This window comes from Dromiciops gliroides, chromosome 2 (assembly GCF_019393635.1).
Source record: "Dromiciops gliroides isolate mDroGli1 chromosome 2, mDroGli1.pri, whole genome shotgun sequence".
Taxonomy (NCBI): Eukaryota; Metazoa; Chordata; class Mammalia; order Microbiotheria; family Microbiotheriidae; genus Dromiciops; species Dromiciops gliroides.
In genome coordinates, this window is record NC_057862.1 from 549,153,686 (window position 1) to 549,174,829 (window position 21,144).

At 39.6% G+C, this 21,144-nt stretch overlaps 1 protein-coding gene across 1 annotated transcript in view; it reads left to right on the forward strand.

Moving 5' to 3' along the window:
- Window positions 1–21,144, forward strand: part of ACOXL (acyl-CoA oxidase like) — a 536,612-nt gene that overhangs the window by 427,456 nt on the left and 88,012 nt on the right. The window contains 1 exon segment of the mRNA XM_043984906.1: window positions 2,353–2,440. Within this exon segment, the coding sequence (XP_043840841.1) occupies window positions 2,353–2,440 (88 nt within the window).

Below are 21,144 nucleotides of genomic sequence, written 5' to 3' on the forward strand. Positions count from 1 at the left end.
ACCAATCACGTGGCAATCCACACTGGTTGTCAAGACCAAAATGCATGGATTGACCTTGCCACATTCCATTTGTTTGCTGCCTGTAGATGCAGCTGAACTCAAGGGACAGTCCAATTTTTCTATCAGTAGCCTCCCTGTGCAATGGGGATCATCTTAGCCAAGCATAAACCTAGTGTAAGAGCCAAACCTTTCTTTCCCTTCTCTAGCACTGAGTAATGACTGCTTTCATGACCACACATGGATGATTGCCAACCCTGATGAGGTTATATTGAATCAACTTGAGTGGGGTCTTAAAGAATATTGATGTTAACGTATAAGGAAAAGCACTTAGAAAACGACTGGCAGGCCTTTATGAGGCCATTGGCCTTAATTGGAACGTTTTTTCCCCTTGTACTTTTTCTTGGGATGGAGTCAGTGAGCTTTCAGTATGTTATTGACCTCTCCAGAGTTTTCCCTATCCGAAGCCCCTTCCCTGGGCAGTGTTCTGCATTCCCTAGTCAATTCTCCTGATGCTAATTTTCTCATGGTCAGTCCAGTGAAAACTCATTCTGCAAACTGAATGTGAGTCTCCTGGTTTTTATTTGGAAACATTTGAACAGTGGTTTTTTTTTCTTTCCCTGTCTCTCATATATACTACTCCCTTCCTATTCTTGTCCCTCCCCATCACCACCCCCACCCCCCACCCCCAGTTTGGCAGCAACAAATTAGGAAAGTCAATTCTCAGGTGAGACACTTCTAATTGACCACAAGCTTGAATTTCTCAGTGTTATATTCAGAAATGTAATGGGGACGTCAAGGTTCGCTTTCTCCAAACTCAAAAAGCATTGGTAGTCAACCGTAGGTCACCCTCATCTGCCAATGTGTTTTGCAGGCCTATTCCCTAAGTGGCCAACTACTCTCCCCCTTTCTTCTTTAGTTTTCATTGGTGACACAGTGAACCATATTAATCCAAGCAGCAGTGACAGAGATAATCACTCCCACATTGTCCTCAGAACTGTTCCTACTACCCTAGGTAGTGATACTAAATTATACATACACTGGAGCCTTAAACATGGTACTATATTCATCAGAACACAAAGACATTTCCTCCTATTATACCAAGGCTTTTCTAAAGCTGTTGTATTAGGCATGCTGCAGAAATTACAAAAATGCATAAAAACAGGTATTCTTTTTACAATTTACAGCACTGAGAAAAATAGAATGAAGAACCTAGCACTTCCTACATACCCATTCACGTTCAACTGCCTTCCTCTTAATGAAGAAACTAATAATGCAGACCAAACATTTGATATCCTCAGTAGACTATAAGCTCCTTGAGGTCAGGGACTGCTTCACTTTCTTTTTTCATTTGTATCTCTAAGGCCACGCATGCTGCTTCCCATGTAGTAGGTTGATTATTCAATTGGAATTGAATACATAAACCTAATGCTAGGTCCCTGAGATAGTAATAGGAAATCATGAGGTACAAAGTCAGAAATTCCAAACTCCACTTTCTTGTTCTCAAGTCTGGTGACCATCTGCCTGGTTTAAGAATTAGCCAACAATTTCCAGAGGGTAATTTGGCTTAAACGAGTGACTGGAATGCTTGTGGGTTTGTATCTCCCTCTCCTTAGATATCTTTTTGTTTTATCTGTTCTACTCCCATTTCCCCATTTTTGCTACCTCAGTCGTTTTGGTGCCTCACCTAGCAGGCAGGCACTCAATAAGTATTCTTCGAATGAATGATGATTGGAAGTTTGATCCACATGATTAAGATGGCACTTGGTGCAAAATAACTGGATGACAAATTGCCAGTTCCTGAATTGGGACAGTCTAGTAAGTACTAATTGGCAAACAGATGGAATTAGTCTAAAGTCAGTTAATTCAACCTTCAAACAGTTGCTCCCAAGGACCTAAGCTCCAGAAGGATATTGTTGTTGTTTACAATGGTAACATATAACTGCTGCTGCTGTGACTACTAGCATTTATATAGAGCTTTAAGGTTTGCAAAATTATATACAAATATTATCTCATTCTATCTTCACTAAAATCCCTGGAAGGTAGGTGCTATTACTATGCCTATTTTATAGATGAGGACATTGAGGCAGACAGAAGTTAAAGTGACTTGTTCAGGGCTACACAGTTGAAGTATGAGTCTGGATTTGAACACACATCTTCCTGACTCTGGGTCTAGCAGTTTATCCACTGTGCTGCCTAGCTGTTATAGCAAGAATCGGGGAGTTCTCTGTCTGCACTTAACAAAGCTAGTTAGTTCTACTCCATCTGCATATATCATTCTGGTAGCAGCAATAGTTCAAGAAAAAAAAATTCTCAAGTATTTAAGGAGCCATTTTCCTTCTGTCAATTTGACAGGTAATGACCAAGAAGGAGGACATTTTCAGTGCCTGGAATTCATGTCTTCATCATGTTGCTTCCTTGTCCCTGGCGCACATACACAGAGGTCAGTTGGTGTTTATTGAATTTATAATCTGTGAATGACATGATGATCCTGAAGGTTATTTGAGTAACATGACTTTCCCCATTAGGGACATGAGTGTTTCCAAACATGAGTGTCCCAGGCCAGTAGTGAGGCATTTCAGTCAGAGACTTGGCAAACCTCTTGGAGAGCCTAAAATGTTGTCTTTGAGGCCCCTGAATCACTTACTGAAGTTAGAACAGGGGACTTTGTGTGCTAAATTAACTGATGTTCAGCAGGAACAGCTAGCAGAGTGAAGCTCATCAAAGCCAGCGTGAAGAGCACACTGAACAGCTCACTTGACATAACTTGAAACAATAGAACGTTCCACCAAATGGGAGCCAGTTGGAAAAGAGCCACGTGGCACGGAGCCTGAATCCCATCACAAGAAGACTGTCATTGGTCAATAAATAAATTCAAGGGCATCTGTACAGATAAAGTGAGATTGTTTTAATAGGGTCACTGCCTGAAGAATTTTAAGTACCAGAACTAACAGCTTAGGCCTAATCCTCAGGTTAGTAGGTAACTTGTTCAGCACTTTAAACAACATTCATTTCAGCCTGAGAGAGCACAAAGGAAAAAAAAAATCTAACATGTCACTGAATTTGAACCTAAGTGAGAGCTGTGGAAGAGAGAAGAAAGGCAGCAGATTACTATCAGAATGATTGTTTAACTTTAGGACCATTGGGTAAAAATTGATAATGACAGCCTTAATGGGGAGGTAGGGGTGGGGAAGACAAAATGAAACAGCCACAATATTGTCAGTTTTTATTCCTGAGAGATTTCTGTAATATATATATATATATATATATAGGTTAGAAATTCCCAGTTGACATTACATCTCTTTTGGACATTTTTAGTCAATTATATGGTGTCCAGATGGAGACCTGTTAAATATTTAGAAATTGTGGTCGTCATTAGATAGAATTTTTAGAGAATCTCAGGTGTCTGTCATCACCGGAAACATGACATTCAAAGCTTGAATAAAGAAACCAACATCCAGGGACCACAGAAAGAAAAGAGCCTTAGGCCCATTACCTGAGATTTCTGGACATTTAAAACCTTACTCTCACCATATAAGAGGAAAAGAGAGAGAGCCCCAACTAGACTAATTTCAGTCTCTGAAAGCCTTAAAATGATTAACCACGAGGAAATGCCAAGTGTTTGATGTTGCCAAAGCACATATAAAATCAAAACAGATTCCAGGCCATTCTACTTGGCTAACAACAGCAACAAAAATGATTAAATGCCTTCAGGAAATTTATCTAAGAAGTATTGGGCTCAAAGTCAAGTGGAAGGGATTCTGATCTATCAGGTAACTGCAGCAAAACTTGAATCAATGCTATTGTAGGATTCAAGGATACTAGAAATATACTAAAAATAGAAAAATGGGTTAATCATGGTAAGTTTTTTTCCTTAAGATAGGAATGCTCAGAGCATGTGTAACAATCAAATGAAGAATTCCCAGTAGACAGTGATGAATTTGCTCGAGCAGCTGTTAAATTCAAACTAGGAAGAAAAGCGTCCTGAAGATACCCCCCCCCAAAGGAATTTGGAACAGAAATACAAGTAGTTAGTCTAACTTGGGTAATCAAAGCCCTGATGAAGAGAGAATACAATGAAGGGAAAGGAAAAGGAAAAGGTTAAGATCGAGGATAGTGTCCAGCATCATCATGGGTGAGAGATCTGAGGCTGTATCAATCTCATTAGGAATATCATCTGGCCTGAATGTTAACTAGTCATCAAAAGCTTAAGGAGAGGGATATTTAAAATTTACATTTAGAACAATTCAGAGATTTTAGTATATGCTAGAATTGAATACATTTAGAGCTAAAAGGGACCTCAGAGATTATGTAATCCAATTATCTGATTTTATAGGTAAGGAAATAAGACCTAAAGAGGTTGAGTGACTGCCCAAGTTCACACAGGTAGATGTAGCAAAGCCAAATTCTCTGACTCTAAAACCAGTCATTTCCTCCCCTATGCTGTTTTAGAAAATCAAACTATTAAACAGATAAATTAGTATTTTCATGAATAAATATAGCTACCATTTATTTGTTTTAAGGTGTTATTATCAATCCTGACCCTATTTGAGATTTTTCTTGGCAAAGATCCTGGAGTGCTTTGCCATTTCCTTCTTAAGCCCATTTTACAGAAGAGGAAACTGAGGCAAAGACTCATAGCTGATAAGTGTCTGAGACCAGATTGGAACTCAGGAAGATGAGTCTTCCTGACTCCAAGCCTGGCACTCTATCCATTGTGCCACTTAACTGTCCCATTTTAAGACATAAAAATGTAAATGTATTAACTTATTTGGACTTCAAAAGAGCCCTGTGAGGTAGGGGCTGTTATTACCCATCTCTATTTTTCAAATGAAGAAACCCACACTTAGAGAGATTCAGTGACTTCACCTATGATTATGTAGCTAGTAAGGGATTAGATTCAAACTCAGGTCCTCTTGACCCAAAGCCCAGTACTCATTCCCCTTCACTGTGCTACCTATCATACACATTTTCCCTTATATTTTTCAGTTCTCACAAGGCCTGTGAGATTTATACCTCAGGAAGTAGAAAGCCCCTATCTTGATCTGTAATAAAGTAATAAAGAATTTAGGGTATCATCATGAAAAACAATACGTATTTATAATTAGAATGTATAATAGTGACAACTTCTGCCCATCAGAGGATTAATTTCTAAGCTCCCTAGAGAATACTGGTTCTGAACCAGAGTTTGTTCTCTTGTTATTAAAAATTCAATCACATTTATTATTAAAGTAATAGACCAACATTTTCAATCACAGCCATTCTTTTTAGTATTTTTTTAACATCCTCAGCATTTTCCCAGTCTATTTTTTTCTCCTGTTGCTAATAGTGCTGTTCCTTAGGGAAGCTGCACCCAGACTTGGTCTCTAGATTTGGCATTTATCTTCTCTGGGATGCACTCTTCCCCGCCCCACATGTGTCATGATAGCATGCCAGTGTGGGGAAAGAAATGCCATGACCTCAGTTAAACTTACCCAAGCCCTGCTTGAGTTTACATGCCAATAGGAAGGGCTTGATCCATTCCCATAAAATAGATGGGAGCCTGATACAAAACCTTTCAAGTTACTACAGTCTCAGTTAATCCATAAGGGAAACCTGAGCCCCTTCTGGGGAGTCAGAGGCAGGGATCATTAGGGGTATATCAGCTCCCTACAGCTTACCATCCTCTCTCCTCGCCCCAGTCCCCCCCCCCCCCCCCCGTCTTTTCTTTCTACTATCATCACACCCTGTTGCTCTTGCAAAGTAGATCTGATGCTTGCTAGGAAGGGGCTAGAATGTGTTGGAGGATGTTGGTGATAGGTCTGGCATTTGCTGGTTGTTTGATCCTGGGCAACTGCTATGACCCTCAGTTTCCTCATCTGTAAAATAGGGATAATAATAGCTCCCATCTCCCAAGGTTGTCATGAGGATCACAGTTTATTAACTGTTATTATTATTGATGAAATAGTGAATGGAAAGTTCTTTGCAAACTTTTAAGGCATCAGACTGAGCTCTTGCTGTTATTCTCTTGACTTTCCTCTAGCTGCTCACAGATCTAGAGGGCCTAGGGAGAGCCAGTTGCAGCTCCCAAACAGGCAGAGAGGGTCAAAAGGGAGAACTGATGGAGGTTGTCAAAGCCTGGATTCCCCTCTACTTTAACAGCACTTAAGCAGAGGAAAGGGAAGGGAATGAGGTCAAAAGGCCATGGGATGGAAAGTGTTCATTTGGACTATTAAGCTGCTTTTCACCCCTATTGCCCCAGCACTAGGTGCCCTTAATGGGAAAGGTGAACAAGGAATTACGAGGAAAGATTGTGGAGCGGTGGAAAGAGCCCTCAATTTGTAGTCAGGGTCCCTAGGTTCAAATCCCGGGCCTGCTACCTACTAAAACTCAAGTGAGCTTAGTCAAGTAACATTACCTCTCTGAGTTTGTTTCCTCATCTTAAAACAAAACAAGGGGAAATGGTATTAGATTTTTACCTTGGGGGTCCATGAATTTGGGTTTTTGGGTTTTTTGGCAGGGGGCAATGAGGGTTAAGTAACTCGCCCAGGGATACACATCTAGTAAGTGTCAAATGTCTGAAGCTGGATTGAACGTAGGTCCTCCTGAATCTAGGACCAGTGCTTTATCCACTGAACCACCTACCTACCCCTGCCATGAATTTGTTTTAAAAAATATTTTGCCAACTACATTTCAATATAATTGACTTCCTTTGTAATCCTACGTATTTTACTTGATGAATTTAAAAACATTATTCTGAGAAGTAGTCCATAAGCTTCACAAAAAGAATCTTTGATAGAAAAAAAAGGTTAAGAACCCCTGGCCTTTAAAGTCTTCTCCAGTCCTAAAGGATTCTGGCCAATATTTTGGGATAGACTACAGTTCCCATAGCTTTCCTATGTCCCTTGTCCCATAATAGATATTGCAAGTCAACAGCTATTCCTGGCAAATATAACTATTGTACCTGAATTTAAGAATTATCATTTGAAATACTGCATAATGACAAGGAATGGTAAGCTCCTATGTAAATGTTTGCACACTTTAAAGGGGTTTATGAAAACAAACCTAACTCCAGGTCGCCGATATTACAGGTCCCAGACAATGCAAACAAAAAGAACCCTTCATCCTCCTTCCTTTCCTGACGTGTGAAAGCTAGTGATTGCCTTTCTTGGGGGAGAAAAGCCAGGATGCCCTTTTCTTTGAACTGTCCTTGTATGTGCTACATTTGAGAGATGATAGCAAAGGCAGAGTTGAAATTCTAAGTGGACCTTTCTTTGTTAGGCAGCACCATATTTGGCCTCGTAGGCACTTTGTTCCAAGTCATCATCAGGTCTCTTTTGTAAATGGCTGTGCTTCAGAAAAGCATCCTTGACCTTAGTGCTTTACAGTGTATAAGTACTTGCTTTGTCATGTTCTTAGAATGCTGAGGAAGTACATGATGGAAGATTTACCTTTTCAGTTGTTGAATTTTGTTTTGTTATTGGCTGATGAGCAAAGTAGAAGCCATCTGAAAATGCTTCTAAGCCCAAAACTAAAAGAAGAAAGAAAAAAAATTAAAAGAAGTACAACCCCAAATTGTCTTGAGGCTAAAGGATTTTTGTTATTTTTTCCCTTTGCCCACCCTTCTGAGGAAGCTATAGGCAGGAACTAACCTCAAAATTGAAGGACCACTTATTATTATTAAGTATCTACTGCAATAAGTAATGGCTTCATATTCTTTTAATAAATTTCACACTACCAAATATTCATAATCTCCAAACTACATGAATTGAAATGCTTTCAAAATAAAGAGGCCTCCCAGAGTAGGTCAAAATCACATGGGAACAGGAGGAGATCTGTATCATGCACGTTGTCCCATCTGCTACTGGGGTTGTACCAAGGACGCTTCCAGTGGGCCTACTACAGAGGATGAGATTACATTTTAATACATTTATTCACTGCAAAAAATAGTTCTTTTATTCCCATGTGCAAAAGGTCTGCAGAACTAAAAATAAAAGAATAATAGCAAGATAGTGATTTGTCCTAGGACATTTCTATATGAATCCCTTTGAGATAGATAAAAAGACTGAGACGAAGATAGTAATAATACTGGGTACATATGTAGTACATTCATTCAGTAATAATACCTGGTACTTATGTAGTACATTCATTCAGTGATCATTTATTACATACCTACTCTATGCCAAACATTGGGCTAGCAGATACAAAGACAGAAAGGAAACGATTCCTGCTTTTAGGAAGCTTTACTAGTGGGGAAGTGGGGATTACAACCTGTCCATAGATAAAGTATTTTGCAATATGTTTTCTGATCCATTGGATTGAATAAACTGGTGCATATTATAGTCAACAAGTATTTATCATGCACTTGTGTGCCAAACACCATACAAAGAAAAGCAAAAACTAGGTCTCTGCCCTCAAGTAGCTCTGATTCTAATGAGAACGACAGCATGCAAAACACTATGTATCAGATATCTATATCTAGATAAATATCTAGATAGATAAATATGTGTATAGTAAATAGAAGCCAAGACACTGATGGAAATTTCAGTTTGATCCACAATATTCAGTTTGACCCATTTCAGTCAATTAAAACCTTGAGTTTCCTCCTCTCAGATCTTCACTGTCTCCCCTTCAGAGCAAGAATGAAGTGAAGGTCAAGTTGATCTGGGCATTCAGGCTTTAAGTGCTCTCTCCTAGAGAATGCCTGCCTTCCTCCTGCCCCTATATGAGAGTTGCCTCTTTCCAAGGCTTAATCACAGACCATGATTTACTTCTTGGTCACCCCAGGGAGTAAAACCCAGCCGCTCCTCTTCATAAAGCATGCTATCTTTAGAGAATCCTCCTTTGAAGGTGGAAAGAATTGATGAGGTAGGTGTATGACAAATGACCGGACTCCAAGGCTGCTTATGTATTTTATTGTTGTGGTTCTTTGAAGGAAAAAAAAAACTAAAAAAAAGAAAAAACCAACAATGAGAAAAAGAAAAACCAAAAAAGTCTCCTTGCTGAACATTTGTTTCACAGAGAACAATGCAGGACATAGTTTAGTGGTACTTGACCCAAGCTCTCTGGAGAGCCATTTGCAATTTCCAGGTATATCCTTTTTTGTTTGTTTTTTTTAAATGAAGGAAGTATTCCTGGGTATCAGCTTTTGTTTTCCCCCCTTTGCTCCCATCTCAGAAATAGTTTACAATCTCTTAACACTAGAAGGCAGGTTATAATCTCTAAATGAAACTTCCTTTGTTGGGCAGGGCCATATTTGGTCTCTAAGGAACTTGTTCCAAGTCATCAGGCCTCTTTTGTAAATGAATGTGCTTGAGACAAGCAAAAATTTGATTCAAAAATCTACTCGGTCCTTTAAGTTATTCTTAAATTCTGGTCTTTTAAATTAATTAGCAGATGAATTTAGATTAAGCAGCTGAATATACTAGAAGAGGAACTCTAGTGGACATAGAAAGTTGGTGTTGGTATACCTCAATTACCCCATCCGTATAATAATAATGACTAGCATTTATATAGCATTTGAAGGTGTGTGCTCTACACACGTTATGTCATTTATCCTCACAACCACAGGAGATAGGTGCTAATACTCCCTATTTTAGAGATGAGTATGTCAAGGCAAACAGAGGTTAAGTGACCTGCCTAGGATCACACTGCTGAAAAGTGTGAAAATTGGATTTAAACTCAGGTCCCCTTGATCTGGGGTGCATTGGTCCATCTAGCTGCCTAATACTTTCACTACATAAATCACAGGGCTAGTATTGTAGAAACTGTAAATTCCCACAGAAATTTGAGCAAACAATATTAGAGTGTATAACAGTAGCATGTTGGTTTGTTTATTTAACTTAGCCTCCCTTACGGTGATGTAAAAGAAGAGATATGTGCTATTTTTAGTGTTTTTCACATGCTCCCCCCTTAAGGATTGCTCATAGTTTGTACCTGTCTTCATGACCCCTGCACTCCAGAAGAGAGGCTGGAAGGAGCTGTTTACTTAAGTTTTGAGTCACTTTTGATGTGTCTTTCCCCCTTCATTCTTCTTTCACATTTCTCTCCCAGTGTGTCATTGAGAACATCTGGATTTTGTGGTTAATCTGTTTAATAGCGATTGTCTGCTATTTAGTCAGTCATAGTCCTGTGACATTTGAATTTCAGAATGAGACAAGTTTAGTATTAGACATCCTTTACAACAATACATCTGAGGAAAAAGTCCAGAGCAATTTGTTCTGAATAAGTTGTAGTGATTCACCACTGAGGAATGGTGCTCAAGAATGAAAAGTTTATTAGTAGATGTACATCTTAGCCATGTGTTATGAATAGAGAAGGAAGTGCAAAGCCTGTTGTCTTACCTAGCACCCAACACAATGCCCTGCCCATAGCAGAAGCTTAATAGATGTTGATTGAATTGAAGAGAAGATTTTCCATTAAAATGCCAATGCCCATTTTTCTTGCGAATCCTATTGCCGTATCTAATATTAGTTCATCATTACAAAATGAAGGTAGACTACTATATAATTTAATTTGTTTTTTAAAAGACAATTTAAAAATCAAGTACTCTAAGTACAAGATAAAATAAGTATGGTGAGACAAAAAATTGTATGACAAAGGTTTTTGAGACCTGCAAACTCCATGTGAGTTAACAGTGTAATGTGGCAATCACACCAGCTAATGTATTATCTTAGACTCCATTAAAGTAAATTCTGTAAACATTTATTAAGGATCTATGTGTCAGGCACTGTGCTAAGCCCTGGGGATAAAAATAGGAAAAAGAAAACAGTCCCTTTTACCAAGGGATACTGGAGTTGAAAGGGACTGAGGAGCATGCAGTGAACTGGAAGCATTAATGAGAGTATTGTTGTTGTTGTTGCTGTTCAGTCATGTCTGACTCTTCATGACACAGTGAACCAACTGTCCATGGAATTTTCTTGGCAAAGATACTGGAGTTGTTTGCCATTTCCTCCTCCAGTTTTCTGCAAGCAGAAATTAAGTGATTTGCCCAGGATAACACACCTACTAAGTGTTGGAGATCAAATTTGAACTCTGGTCTTTCTGACTCCAGACCCAGGACTCTAACCACCTGGCTAAGAGATACAGTCCTAAGAGATGGGAGTCCCATTGTATTTGGCTATAAACTATGTCTGTAATATTGTGTTAAAATCTGTGCATTATATTTTAGGAAAGACACTGCCCCAAGAAAGACAGGTAGAATGGTGAAGAGCCTTGAGGTCATGTTGAAGAAACTGGGAGATGTTTGATCAGAAAGAAGATTTAGGACCATTAGGTGGGATAAGAAAGATTAAACTTTCTCAGGACACATATAAACAGTGGGTAGAAGCTGTAAAAGGGCAGATTTTGGTTCAATGTAAGAAAAAATGTCCTAAGAATTAGAGATACCTTGAAGTTCCATGTCACTGGAGATCAAGTAGAGACTGGAGAAGCACACAGCGAAGGGTATTATAGCAGAAATTATTGCTCAGTTGTGAGTGGGTCTAACTGACCCTTGATGTTTGTCAATCAAGAAATATTTTTAAGTACTTACTAAGTGCTTGGTGGGCAGCTAGTTGGGAGTACCAGGCCTCATCTTCCTGAGTTCAAATCCTGCCCTGGACACTTACTAGCTGTGTAAGTCACTTAACCCTGTTTGCCTTACTTTCCTTATCTGTAAAATGAGCTAGAAAAGGCAGTGACAAACTATGACAGTAACGCTGCCAAGAAAATCCCAAATAGGATCACAGAGTCGGACACAACTGAAACTATTGAACAACAAACAAAAAGTGTTGGGCACTAAGAATATAAGTACATAGCTGTGTGACCCTGGGCAAGTCACTTAGCCCCAATTGCCTCACCAAAAAAAATTATTTAAAAAAGAATATAAGTACAAAGAATGAAACAATCCCTTCTGGCAAGGAGCTTCCAACTTGAAGACTCTGCAGTTCTATGAAATTCTATGAACCTGATCTAGTCTCACAAAACATTTAGCAAATAGCCTTTGCCTTCACGTGTTCCACCCACACAAAACCCAAAATGAACTACAAAAAGAAAATAGAAAAAAGCCACTGACTCTCAACAACCCAACCTTCTTTCAGTTCTGTGAGGTTTTTTCCTCCCATATGTCAGCTTTGCCTTTCCAATGTGACAATTTTCTTTTTAAAATGCTTGATCATGTGTTTTCATGTCGCAGAACCTTAAAAACTAGTAGCAGAGGTAAAACATTGAGTTTTGAGGGAAGAACTTCTAGATTTAGTTGATTTTTCAGGCGCTCAGATTCACATAGTGAAACATTAAGATGATATATTCTTACAATTAAGTGTTTATAAATCTTCATTAAAATCTGAAGTTTAATAAATAGCTAGGGGTATAAACATCCTTTTTAATATCAGCTTAAGCTTAAAGTCAAAATGTTAGGGAATGAAGTGGGGAAATGGTATCTATTCCTTTAAATTTTTTTTAAACCTATGAACCTTATTTACAGAGAAAACTTAGGACACAACTCAAAACTTTAGACATTATATAGTACAAGTGGGGGTGGTGGTGTGAGTGTATGATGTATTTACTCAGAAATATGAGAGTTGAATAAATAAAGATTTATCATTCTCAGATAGACACCTCATTCTGATAGCCTAATATGTCTTTTATATATATATATATATACACATATATACATACATATATATACATACACACACACACACACACACACACACACACATGGAAAATGTAATGAAATATTAAAGAATGCAGTTGACCTAACCCCAGGGTGACTGAGAAGAAGGTTCTTACTGAAGAATCTCCTCCTGATTTATGGGCCCTTATACAATCTAATCTGAGCGAGGAAAGAATTTTCTCTTAAATTTGTTGACTTAACAGGCTAAGTCCTAGAAGTGTTCCCTTGCAGGGCTATGAACGTGTTCCAACTTCTTGCCTAGCTCATAGCATGTGGAGCTTCTGCTGGCTTTCTAGGACAAAAGGTCAAAATGATCATGTGTTCAAAAGAACAGAAATAAGGGGGAAAGAATAGCATTTTGCGGGGGCAGCTAGGTGACGCAGTGAATAGAGCACTGGCCCTGGAGTCAGGAGGACCTGAGTTCAAATCCAGCCTCTGACACTTTACAATTACTAGCTGTGAGACCCTGGGCAAGTCACTTAACCCTCATTGCCCCACACCAAAAAAAGAAAAAAAAAAAAAGAATAGCATTTTGCAAATAGCCTCTGATGCTTGCTCTCTCTTTTCTTTGGGAGCACAGAATCCAATGAAAAGAAAAGATTTTAGAGGTAAAACAACTAGTCTGGAGGTTCTTTTTAATCTGAGGTTCATGAACTTTAAAAAATATTTTGATAACTCTATTTCAATGGAATTGTTTCCTGCTATAATCTTGTACATTTTGCTTTATTCATTTAAAATCATTAATCTGAGAAGGGGTCTATAGGACACACCAGACTGCCAAAAGGGTCCATGACAACACACACACACACAAAATGGTTAAGAACCCCCAATCTAGTCTAATCTCCTCATATTTTAGATTAGCCAAGCAAACATTAGATGATAATGACTAGGGCACAGTGGAAGAACACTGGCTCTGAAATCAGAATATCTGGATTTGAATCCTGCTTCTGACCTATGCCATGATGAACACTTCACTTACCCTCCTTGGGCAACAGGATGGTTTCCTACTCTGTAAGATGAGGGGAATTGGAATATGCAGAAAGACCAGGATGACATAAATAGAAAGAACTAGAACAACCCAAATAACCCTGAAACTGAATGGTGTGTGATTGTAATGATCAAGGTTGACCTAGAAGAGATGGGAAATAGATCGTCTCCCATTCTTTGTACTAGGTGGGGAGCTATGAGTGTGGGATGGGTCAGTTAGTTTTGCCAAACTGTTTTCTTTTTCATTCTTGGTCATAAGAGATGTCATGGGGAGAGAGGAACCATTTGAAAATAGGATTGTTAAGACAAAAAGAATGTCCAATTTTTTTTTTAAGTGGGAAGGTTGGACTCGGCCACTGAAGCCCCTTCCAGCTCTAGATTTATGATTCTATGATCCAATAAAATCTATTTTCTCCCTTATTTAAAAAAAGGAGTAAAAGGAAGACATAAATAATCTCTCCTTACCCTCTACTTCTATTGCTGATTCAGTAGTGAAGCAGTTTAGTGAGCAAGAGATTCTGAAAAACAGAAAGAACCTTACAGAGTATCTATTGCAACCACACCATTTTATAGAGAAAGAAACAGAAGTCCAGAGCAGTTTATTGACCTATTCGTGGTAACACAGGTGGCTGAGTCTGGTTGGATGAGAATAAGCATTAAAACCAAATAAACACTGACATGATTAAGCACCAACAGATTCTTGCTTCCCTTTAGGTAATCAGGCCACAAATTACTTTTTTTCCTTTTATATTTATTGCTCCTACTATCCTCAAATAATCACAATATGTTTCAATAATGGAGAGACAATTTCAAATTGTCTCAGGAAACAGCAGTGGTGTTAAGTTGTAACTATACTGCATCTTAAGAAAAGCTTTATTTGTAAACTGGAGAAACTTGTTTAAGTATCAGAGAGGATCAGCTGAGATCTCCGATCTTTTAGGGTGGTCTTCTTCTTCTTCTTCTTCTTCTTCCTCTTCCTCTTCCTCTTCCTCTTCCTCTTCTTCTTCATGGGGCAGGAGAGGCATGTTAAAATTAATTGAAAGGAACTCAACATTTGACTGACTCGGATGGAGAAAAAAAATCTATTAGAATTTGGGAGGGGCGTCTTTAAAGTCAGGGAGATGTAGAGAAGAGGCATCTTCCCAATGAAGTCTGATGGAGGAAGGATGCCTATTTTTCTGAGCATTCCTGTCCCCTGTGGATATTTCCCATAAAAGCTGAAATTATCTTAATTTGAGAGAGAGTTGTTTTTCTTTCCTTCATACTTAATTTACATTTAGAACAATGCAAGACGACAAACATTTCTTGAATGCTTATTCTGGTGCAAAGCACTGTCCTCAGGCGTGGGTGAGCTACACAGCTCCATAAGAATCATTCCCTTAGAAAAGGTCGCATGCCCAAGCATCCTTAAAAATGAGCAGCTTTATTTCCCTGCATTTTTTCAAAAACTAATACAGTTCCAGTGGCAGCTAGGTGGCACAGTGGATAAAGCACTGGCCTTGGATTCAGGAGGACCTGACTTCAAATCCGACCTCAGACACTTGACACTTAATAGCTGTGTGACCCTGGGCAAGTCACTTAACCCTCATTGCTCCACCACCCCCCCCAAAAAAAGGAAAGAAAAGAAAAACTGATACAGATCCTCTGCCTTCAGCTGATTAGCACAAATTAAATTCCATGAAAAGCCCATCCTAAGCAGTAAGCATTCTACTATATTTTACAAAATTCAGATACTTTTATGCCAGTGAGGGGGAAAGGAGAGACTTTAGTTCTCTTCTGAAAGATCAACTGAGGGCTAAAGTCTCTCCTAAATATAACCAGTCATGACTCCTCATTTCACAAGCAGGGAGTAGAGAGAACCAAATCCACTTTGACTGGAATGTACCTAGCAGGCTTGTTAGCTACTTTATTCCCCTAAACTTGGTCATTGCCCTGGTTGTCAGATGAGAGAGCAGAAATGGATAAGCATTTATTAGCTACTTTCTACTTTTCTAGACCCTGTGCTGAGCACTCTAGGTACAAAGAAGTGAAAACACTTCCTTCGCTCAAGTAGCTGACAGAATGAGGAAGAAAGGCTTAGTTCTACTCTCAGCATCACAGAATCTCACAGTTGACAGGAACCCCAGAAGCCAACTATTTCCACCATCTTCAGCTCCCCTTCTCCCCCATGTCTTGTACTCAGGAGGAGGTGGAGGAGTAATGATTACCTTTGCTGATGTGTTCTCTGAGTTCTATGCCCTGAGAAAGGACATGTCTGTGTGGTGGTAGGAAGGTTTCTCTTCTGTGCTTCCATCTTGAAACAGATGCGCTTCTCCCTCCTACTTATCCAGAAATTATTCAAGGGCTCTTCCCACTTGGCTTAGACTGTCTCCAGTTGTGTATTTTCTCCTAGCTAGGACCAGATTGATTACAGAGAACCAAATTCAAGGAATGACTATAGATAGGACTCTGACTGAAATGATCAGACATTGCAGAAGAGGTAGAAAAAAGCCTCTTTCTGGAATACAATCTTGATGAGGTATAAAGAGTTTCAATCCAGGCCTGTCTCACAGAAATCTGGGCGTTTTGATCCCCTTATTCTTGCCTAAATCAATCTGATTGATGTCATCTGTTTTAAATGAGTCTATTTGTGATGAGACAGAAGTTTTTTAGATTTCAGAAACCCAAGGACCACAAACTAGCTCAATTACAAATGCTTAGCCTATCCAACTTTGATCAATACAGTTAGGTATAATATAGCTTTAGAGATACCACTTGGTTTATACTGCCCATCAGGATAATAGAATTTGGAGCTAGAAAATCCTTAGCGAAAAGAACTTAGAGCTGGAAGAGACCTTAAAGATCTTGGATAACATGGGGTACTTACTTGGGATTGTTAAGGGCTAAAATTCTAGCTAGTCTGTCTAAAATATCTAATGAGTGGTCGCCAACAAATTATAAGCTTTAGCAAGAGTTAGACTTTTAAGCATTCATTAAGGAGAATAAGAATTTGGTAAAGAGAGAGAGAAAGGCCTAGATTCATCTATCTATTAAAGGGAAAGCACATTTCTAGCTCCCCTCTCCACCAGAGTCCCCAGGAAAGAGGGAGAGTTAGAGTGCCAGGCCCCCCTTCTTCCTCCCACAAGCCAACGTCACTTCCTGATGCCAAAGAAAAGATGCATGGTCTTGCCCTCACCTCATGGGTGGAGCTCTTCTACAGTAAGTCTCCAGCAGGTGGTGTCATTCCAATCATTACAGGATCCATGGACCCTCAAAGAGGGGGTCTGTGCATAATTCAACTAACAAACACTTAAGTGCTTACTATGTGTCAGGCACTGCACCGAGCACTGGAGGTACAAATAGAAGCAAAAAGAAAGGCAGCCCTGCCCTTGAGGAGTTTGTTTTTTAATAGAAGACAAAAAGGGAGATGAAAAGTAAGGAATGGGGGGAGAAAAATAGTGGTAAAGTCCAGAGTTAGAAGCAGAAACCAAAGAGTGAAAAATGGCTGACTTTTTCAGAATAGAGTTTCTAGGAGAAATTCTTAGAACCAGTGGGCAAAGTTCACAGACCTTCCCTGAAATTGAATTTTGCTACCATGTTTTAGCTGCCTTCTACTTTTGAAATTCCTTCAGAGTAGGGGCTGCTCAGTTAGCATCTGTCATCACCACTGGTCTTCCAACAGCACGGGAACAACCAACCTCCATCATAATTCCCACCTCGACCTCAGGCAAGTCATTTAAATGTTCTCAGCCTCAGATATAATACCAGTAAAATGAGAGGGTTGCTATAGATCATGGGTTCTTAACCTTTTCTGTGTCACGGATGCAATATGATAAGGTCTATTGACCCTTTCTCAGCAACTCTCATGGAGGTTGGTTGAAGGCCAGTGGTAGTGATAGAGACTAATTGAGCATTGTAGAAGAGATCTAATGAACCACTGCTTCTGAAAACAGTGGTAGCCAGAGGCAGTCCTGTAAGTATTAGGGGAGAGACATGTCCAGTTCTTGTGTCATTCAAAGTCCACCTATAACAGTCTTCAGCAGATGTATTCTAGGTCACTAATCCCTGTTTTACAGGTACTTAAGAAACACTTGGGACAGCTAGGTAGTGAAGTGGATAGAGCACTAGCCCTGGAATCAGAAGGACCTGAGTTCAAATCTCAACTTAGACGCTTAGTAGCTGTGTGACCCTGGGGAAGTCACAACCCCAATTGCCTTAAAACAATCCAGTGTCATCTCTAGTCATCCTGATATATATATATATATATATATAGCCTACCCTCACTTAAATCCAATTCAGTGAAAGTCATGACATCACCCCAATGTCATGGCCCTCTTCAGGAATGAAGGATGAACAATAACAATAGAATGCCAGGCCAGGAGTGAGGAAGACCTGAGTTCAAATCTGGTCTCAGACACTTAGTAGCTGTGTGACCCTGGAAAAGTCACTTAACCCTGTTTTCTTCAGTTTCCTCATCTGTAAAATGAGCTGGAGAAGGAAATGGCAAACACTCCAGTGTCTTGGCCAGGAAAACCCCAAAAGTGGTCACAAGGAGTCAACACAACTGAAAAACAATCGAGCAACAACAACAACAAAAGAAACACTTATTATCTGGCTAACTAATGCGAGGTAGCAAAGTAGCCTGATCTTGAATGACCATACCCCAAGGTTCCATGACAAGCTGACAGAAAAAGACTCCTCAAACACATCTGAAAAGCTTATGAGTAAGTCAAGGTCTAGTGAAGAGATAAGAGGCTCCTAACAACTGTGTGGAGGGAGGAATCTAAGGACCACATTGTAGAAGAGGAGGTCTAGAATTCCATTCTCTTAACTGAAAGGGATCCTATCTGAAGTGTTTTGGAATGTTATCTAAGTGGGGCAGAGGGGAAGTAAGAGGAAAAAGCAAATGATCCTCACTGATCTTTGTGCTTGACATAATTGATAGTCAATAAACATCTATTAAGCATCCACTGTGTGTTGTTTAGCATGGGGAAACAGAAGCAAAAAACAGTCCCTGCCCTCAAGAGGCTCAAAATCTAATAGAGAAGACAATAAGCCAACAAAGATTTACAAAAACATTATATGCAGGACACATTTGAAATAATTGACAAAGAGAAGACACTAGAAGGGGTCTAGGGAAAGACTTTCTGTAGAAGGGAAGATTTTAGTAGGGTTGTGAAGCAAGCCATGGAGAAAGAGAAAAGGAGGGAGAGTTTTCCAGGCATGGGGTCAGCCAGTGAAAATACTCAGTGAAAAAAAAATGCTCAGAGTGAGTAGGGAGATGGGATGTCTTGTCTGAAGAACACCCAGGAGCTTGAGGTCACTGAATCATAATTTAGTGAATGGGCTTGGAGTCAGGAAGACTTGATTTCAAGTTCTGCTTCTGATATTTACTAGCCATGTGACCCTGAGCGAATCATTTAACCTCTGGGTACTTGAGGCAGCTCCATAGAACTAATAAGCTGTCATTGGTGGAAGGAGTTCCTCACACTGAAGAAATCACAGATACTTAGTCTTCCCATGTCCCTAGAAAAGGGCCTTCCGAATTTTGTTGTTATTGTCACCCAGACCTCTGATTTCATCACTTTGTGGAACTCTCTGCTATGGAAATTCCCTCCACGGGTGCAGATAGGCAACTCTTCTGTAACTTATGGTCTCTCTGGGGAACTAAGAGGTAAAGGGGCTCAGCCATGGCTAGTATGTATCAGAGGCTGGGCTTGATTCCAGATCTTTCTGACTAAAAGGCTGGCTCTCAGACCCACAGTTCCATACTGCCTCTAAATAAGCATTTAACAAATGCTTGTTTGGGTGGAATAAAAGGCAATTGGGTGACCTTGTGGAGGACAATGATGATAATGGGGACTTACATTTATCTAGCACTTTAAGGTATAAAAACATGGCTCAAAGGTATTTGTATTTCTCAAAAGTAAAGTTGCTTCTTTCATCTAATTCTTCTATGTCTCTGAAGGACTCTGCTGGCCTTGTCTCATTTGTATTGCCTCATTCCTGTAGTGAAGTTGGCAGATATGCTCAAGTGCTATGGCAAATGTTTTTACAGTAGTACATCTTACTACCCCAACACTGACCCCCATTGGTTAGGTCCCAACTGTAACCTTCTTGGACCAAAGAGGACCAGTATCTACCAGTTTTAATTTTCCCTTTTGTTTGCTGCAAAGCAATGTGCAAAACATTTTTCCTGTTTTCCTTTCTGCTTTATTATTTTTTGTGGGGGGAAGGGAGGAATCTATTGGTTTCACTCAAACTGTAAAACATCAGTGTTTTTTCATGGTCTCTACTCAAAAAGCCTATATAGCAGGGAGTTTGTGACCCTCCACCCTAACAGGCATGTAACTCTAATCAGCCCTAATGGAATGGGAGGTAAAGATATGTGGGCCACCTAGAAGAAGAGGAGGATTATTGTACATTTTGATGTCCTGTCTACTCACTGGAACAGATCACATGAGACAAAGAAAAGAAGGTAAATGTACACCCACATGCCACCACAGAACTAGACATCACACACAAGCCTCTAGTTGCCGAATGAGGAAAAAAAAAAGTTTCAAATTCCTATTCGCTTTCCTCTCTCTATGTTGACTCTGAAAACAAAGCTGAAATTCTCTCTGAAATTTTTTTTATCATTTCTTTGTTATGTTGTAGAAGAAGAGGTGGGCGGGAGAATTTCGAAATCTAGAGTAACAGCCACTACAGAAAAACAAGCCCACAAGATCTGTCATTGCTCAAATTGAGAAAATGTAGTATGTCTCTGCACAACCTATGTAGGAATTGATGATAGAGAAACATCGTGAGGAATTTTCAAGTTGACATCACTGTAAAGAAGGAAAAACTCTTGGCTGTCACCTCCAAGGTGTCAAGACATCAAGGAACTAGCAAATGCCCTATTTGGGAATGGAAAAATGTCCCATGGCATCCAGAGGAGACATGACTATGAAGTATCTCCTTCTCAGATACTCTCAGAGACTTGTGCAGAAGGGATAGACTCGGGTCAGGACCTGGTAAGAGATTCAACTTTGACAAGTCAGAAGGTAAAAATCTTTACTGAAGTTTTTCAGTCAATTGGCAAACATCCTTATTAAATACCTAATATGTGCCAAGTACTGTTCCAAGTTTTGGAGAATGCAAAGAAAGACAAGAACTAGTTCCTAACACCAAGAATCTTACATTCTAATGGTGGAAACAACTTTTAAATAACTGAGTACATCATACAAGAGATATGCAGAGTGAGTAGAAGGTCAACTGAAAAGGGAAGGCATTAGCATGTTGCGGGGCGGGGAGAAGGGACTCGAAAAGGCCTCACAGAGAAGGTGCAATTTGAGTTGAACCTAGAAGGAAACAAGGGAACCTAAGCAGTTGGATGTGAGAAGACGCGGAAGGGCACAGGGAATAGGAAGCCAGGAGGCAGAAAATGGAAGGTTAGCACTGCTAGGTTGTAGAGTGTGAGGAGGGCGGTAAAATGTTACAAGACTAGAAAAGGAGGAAGGAGCATGGTTATTAAAGAGAATTAGATGTCAGAGAGAGGACTTCAT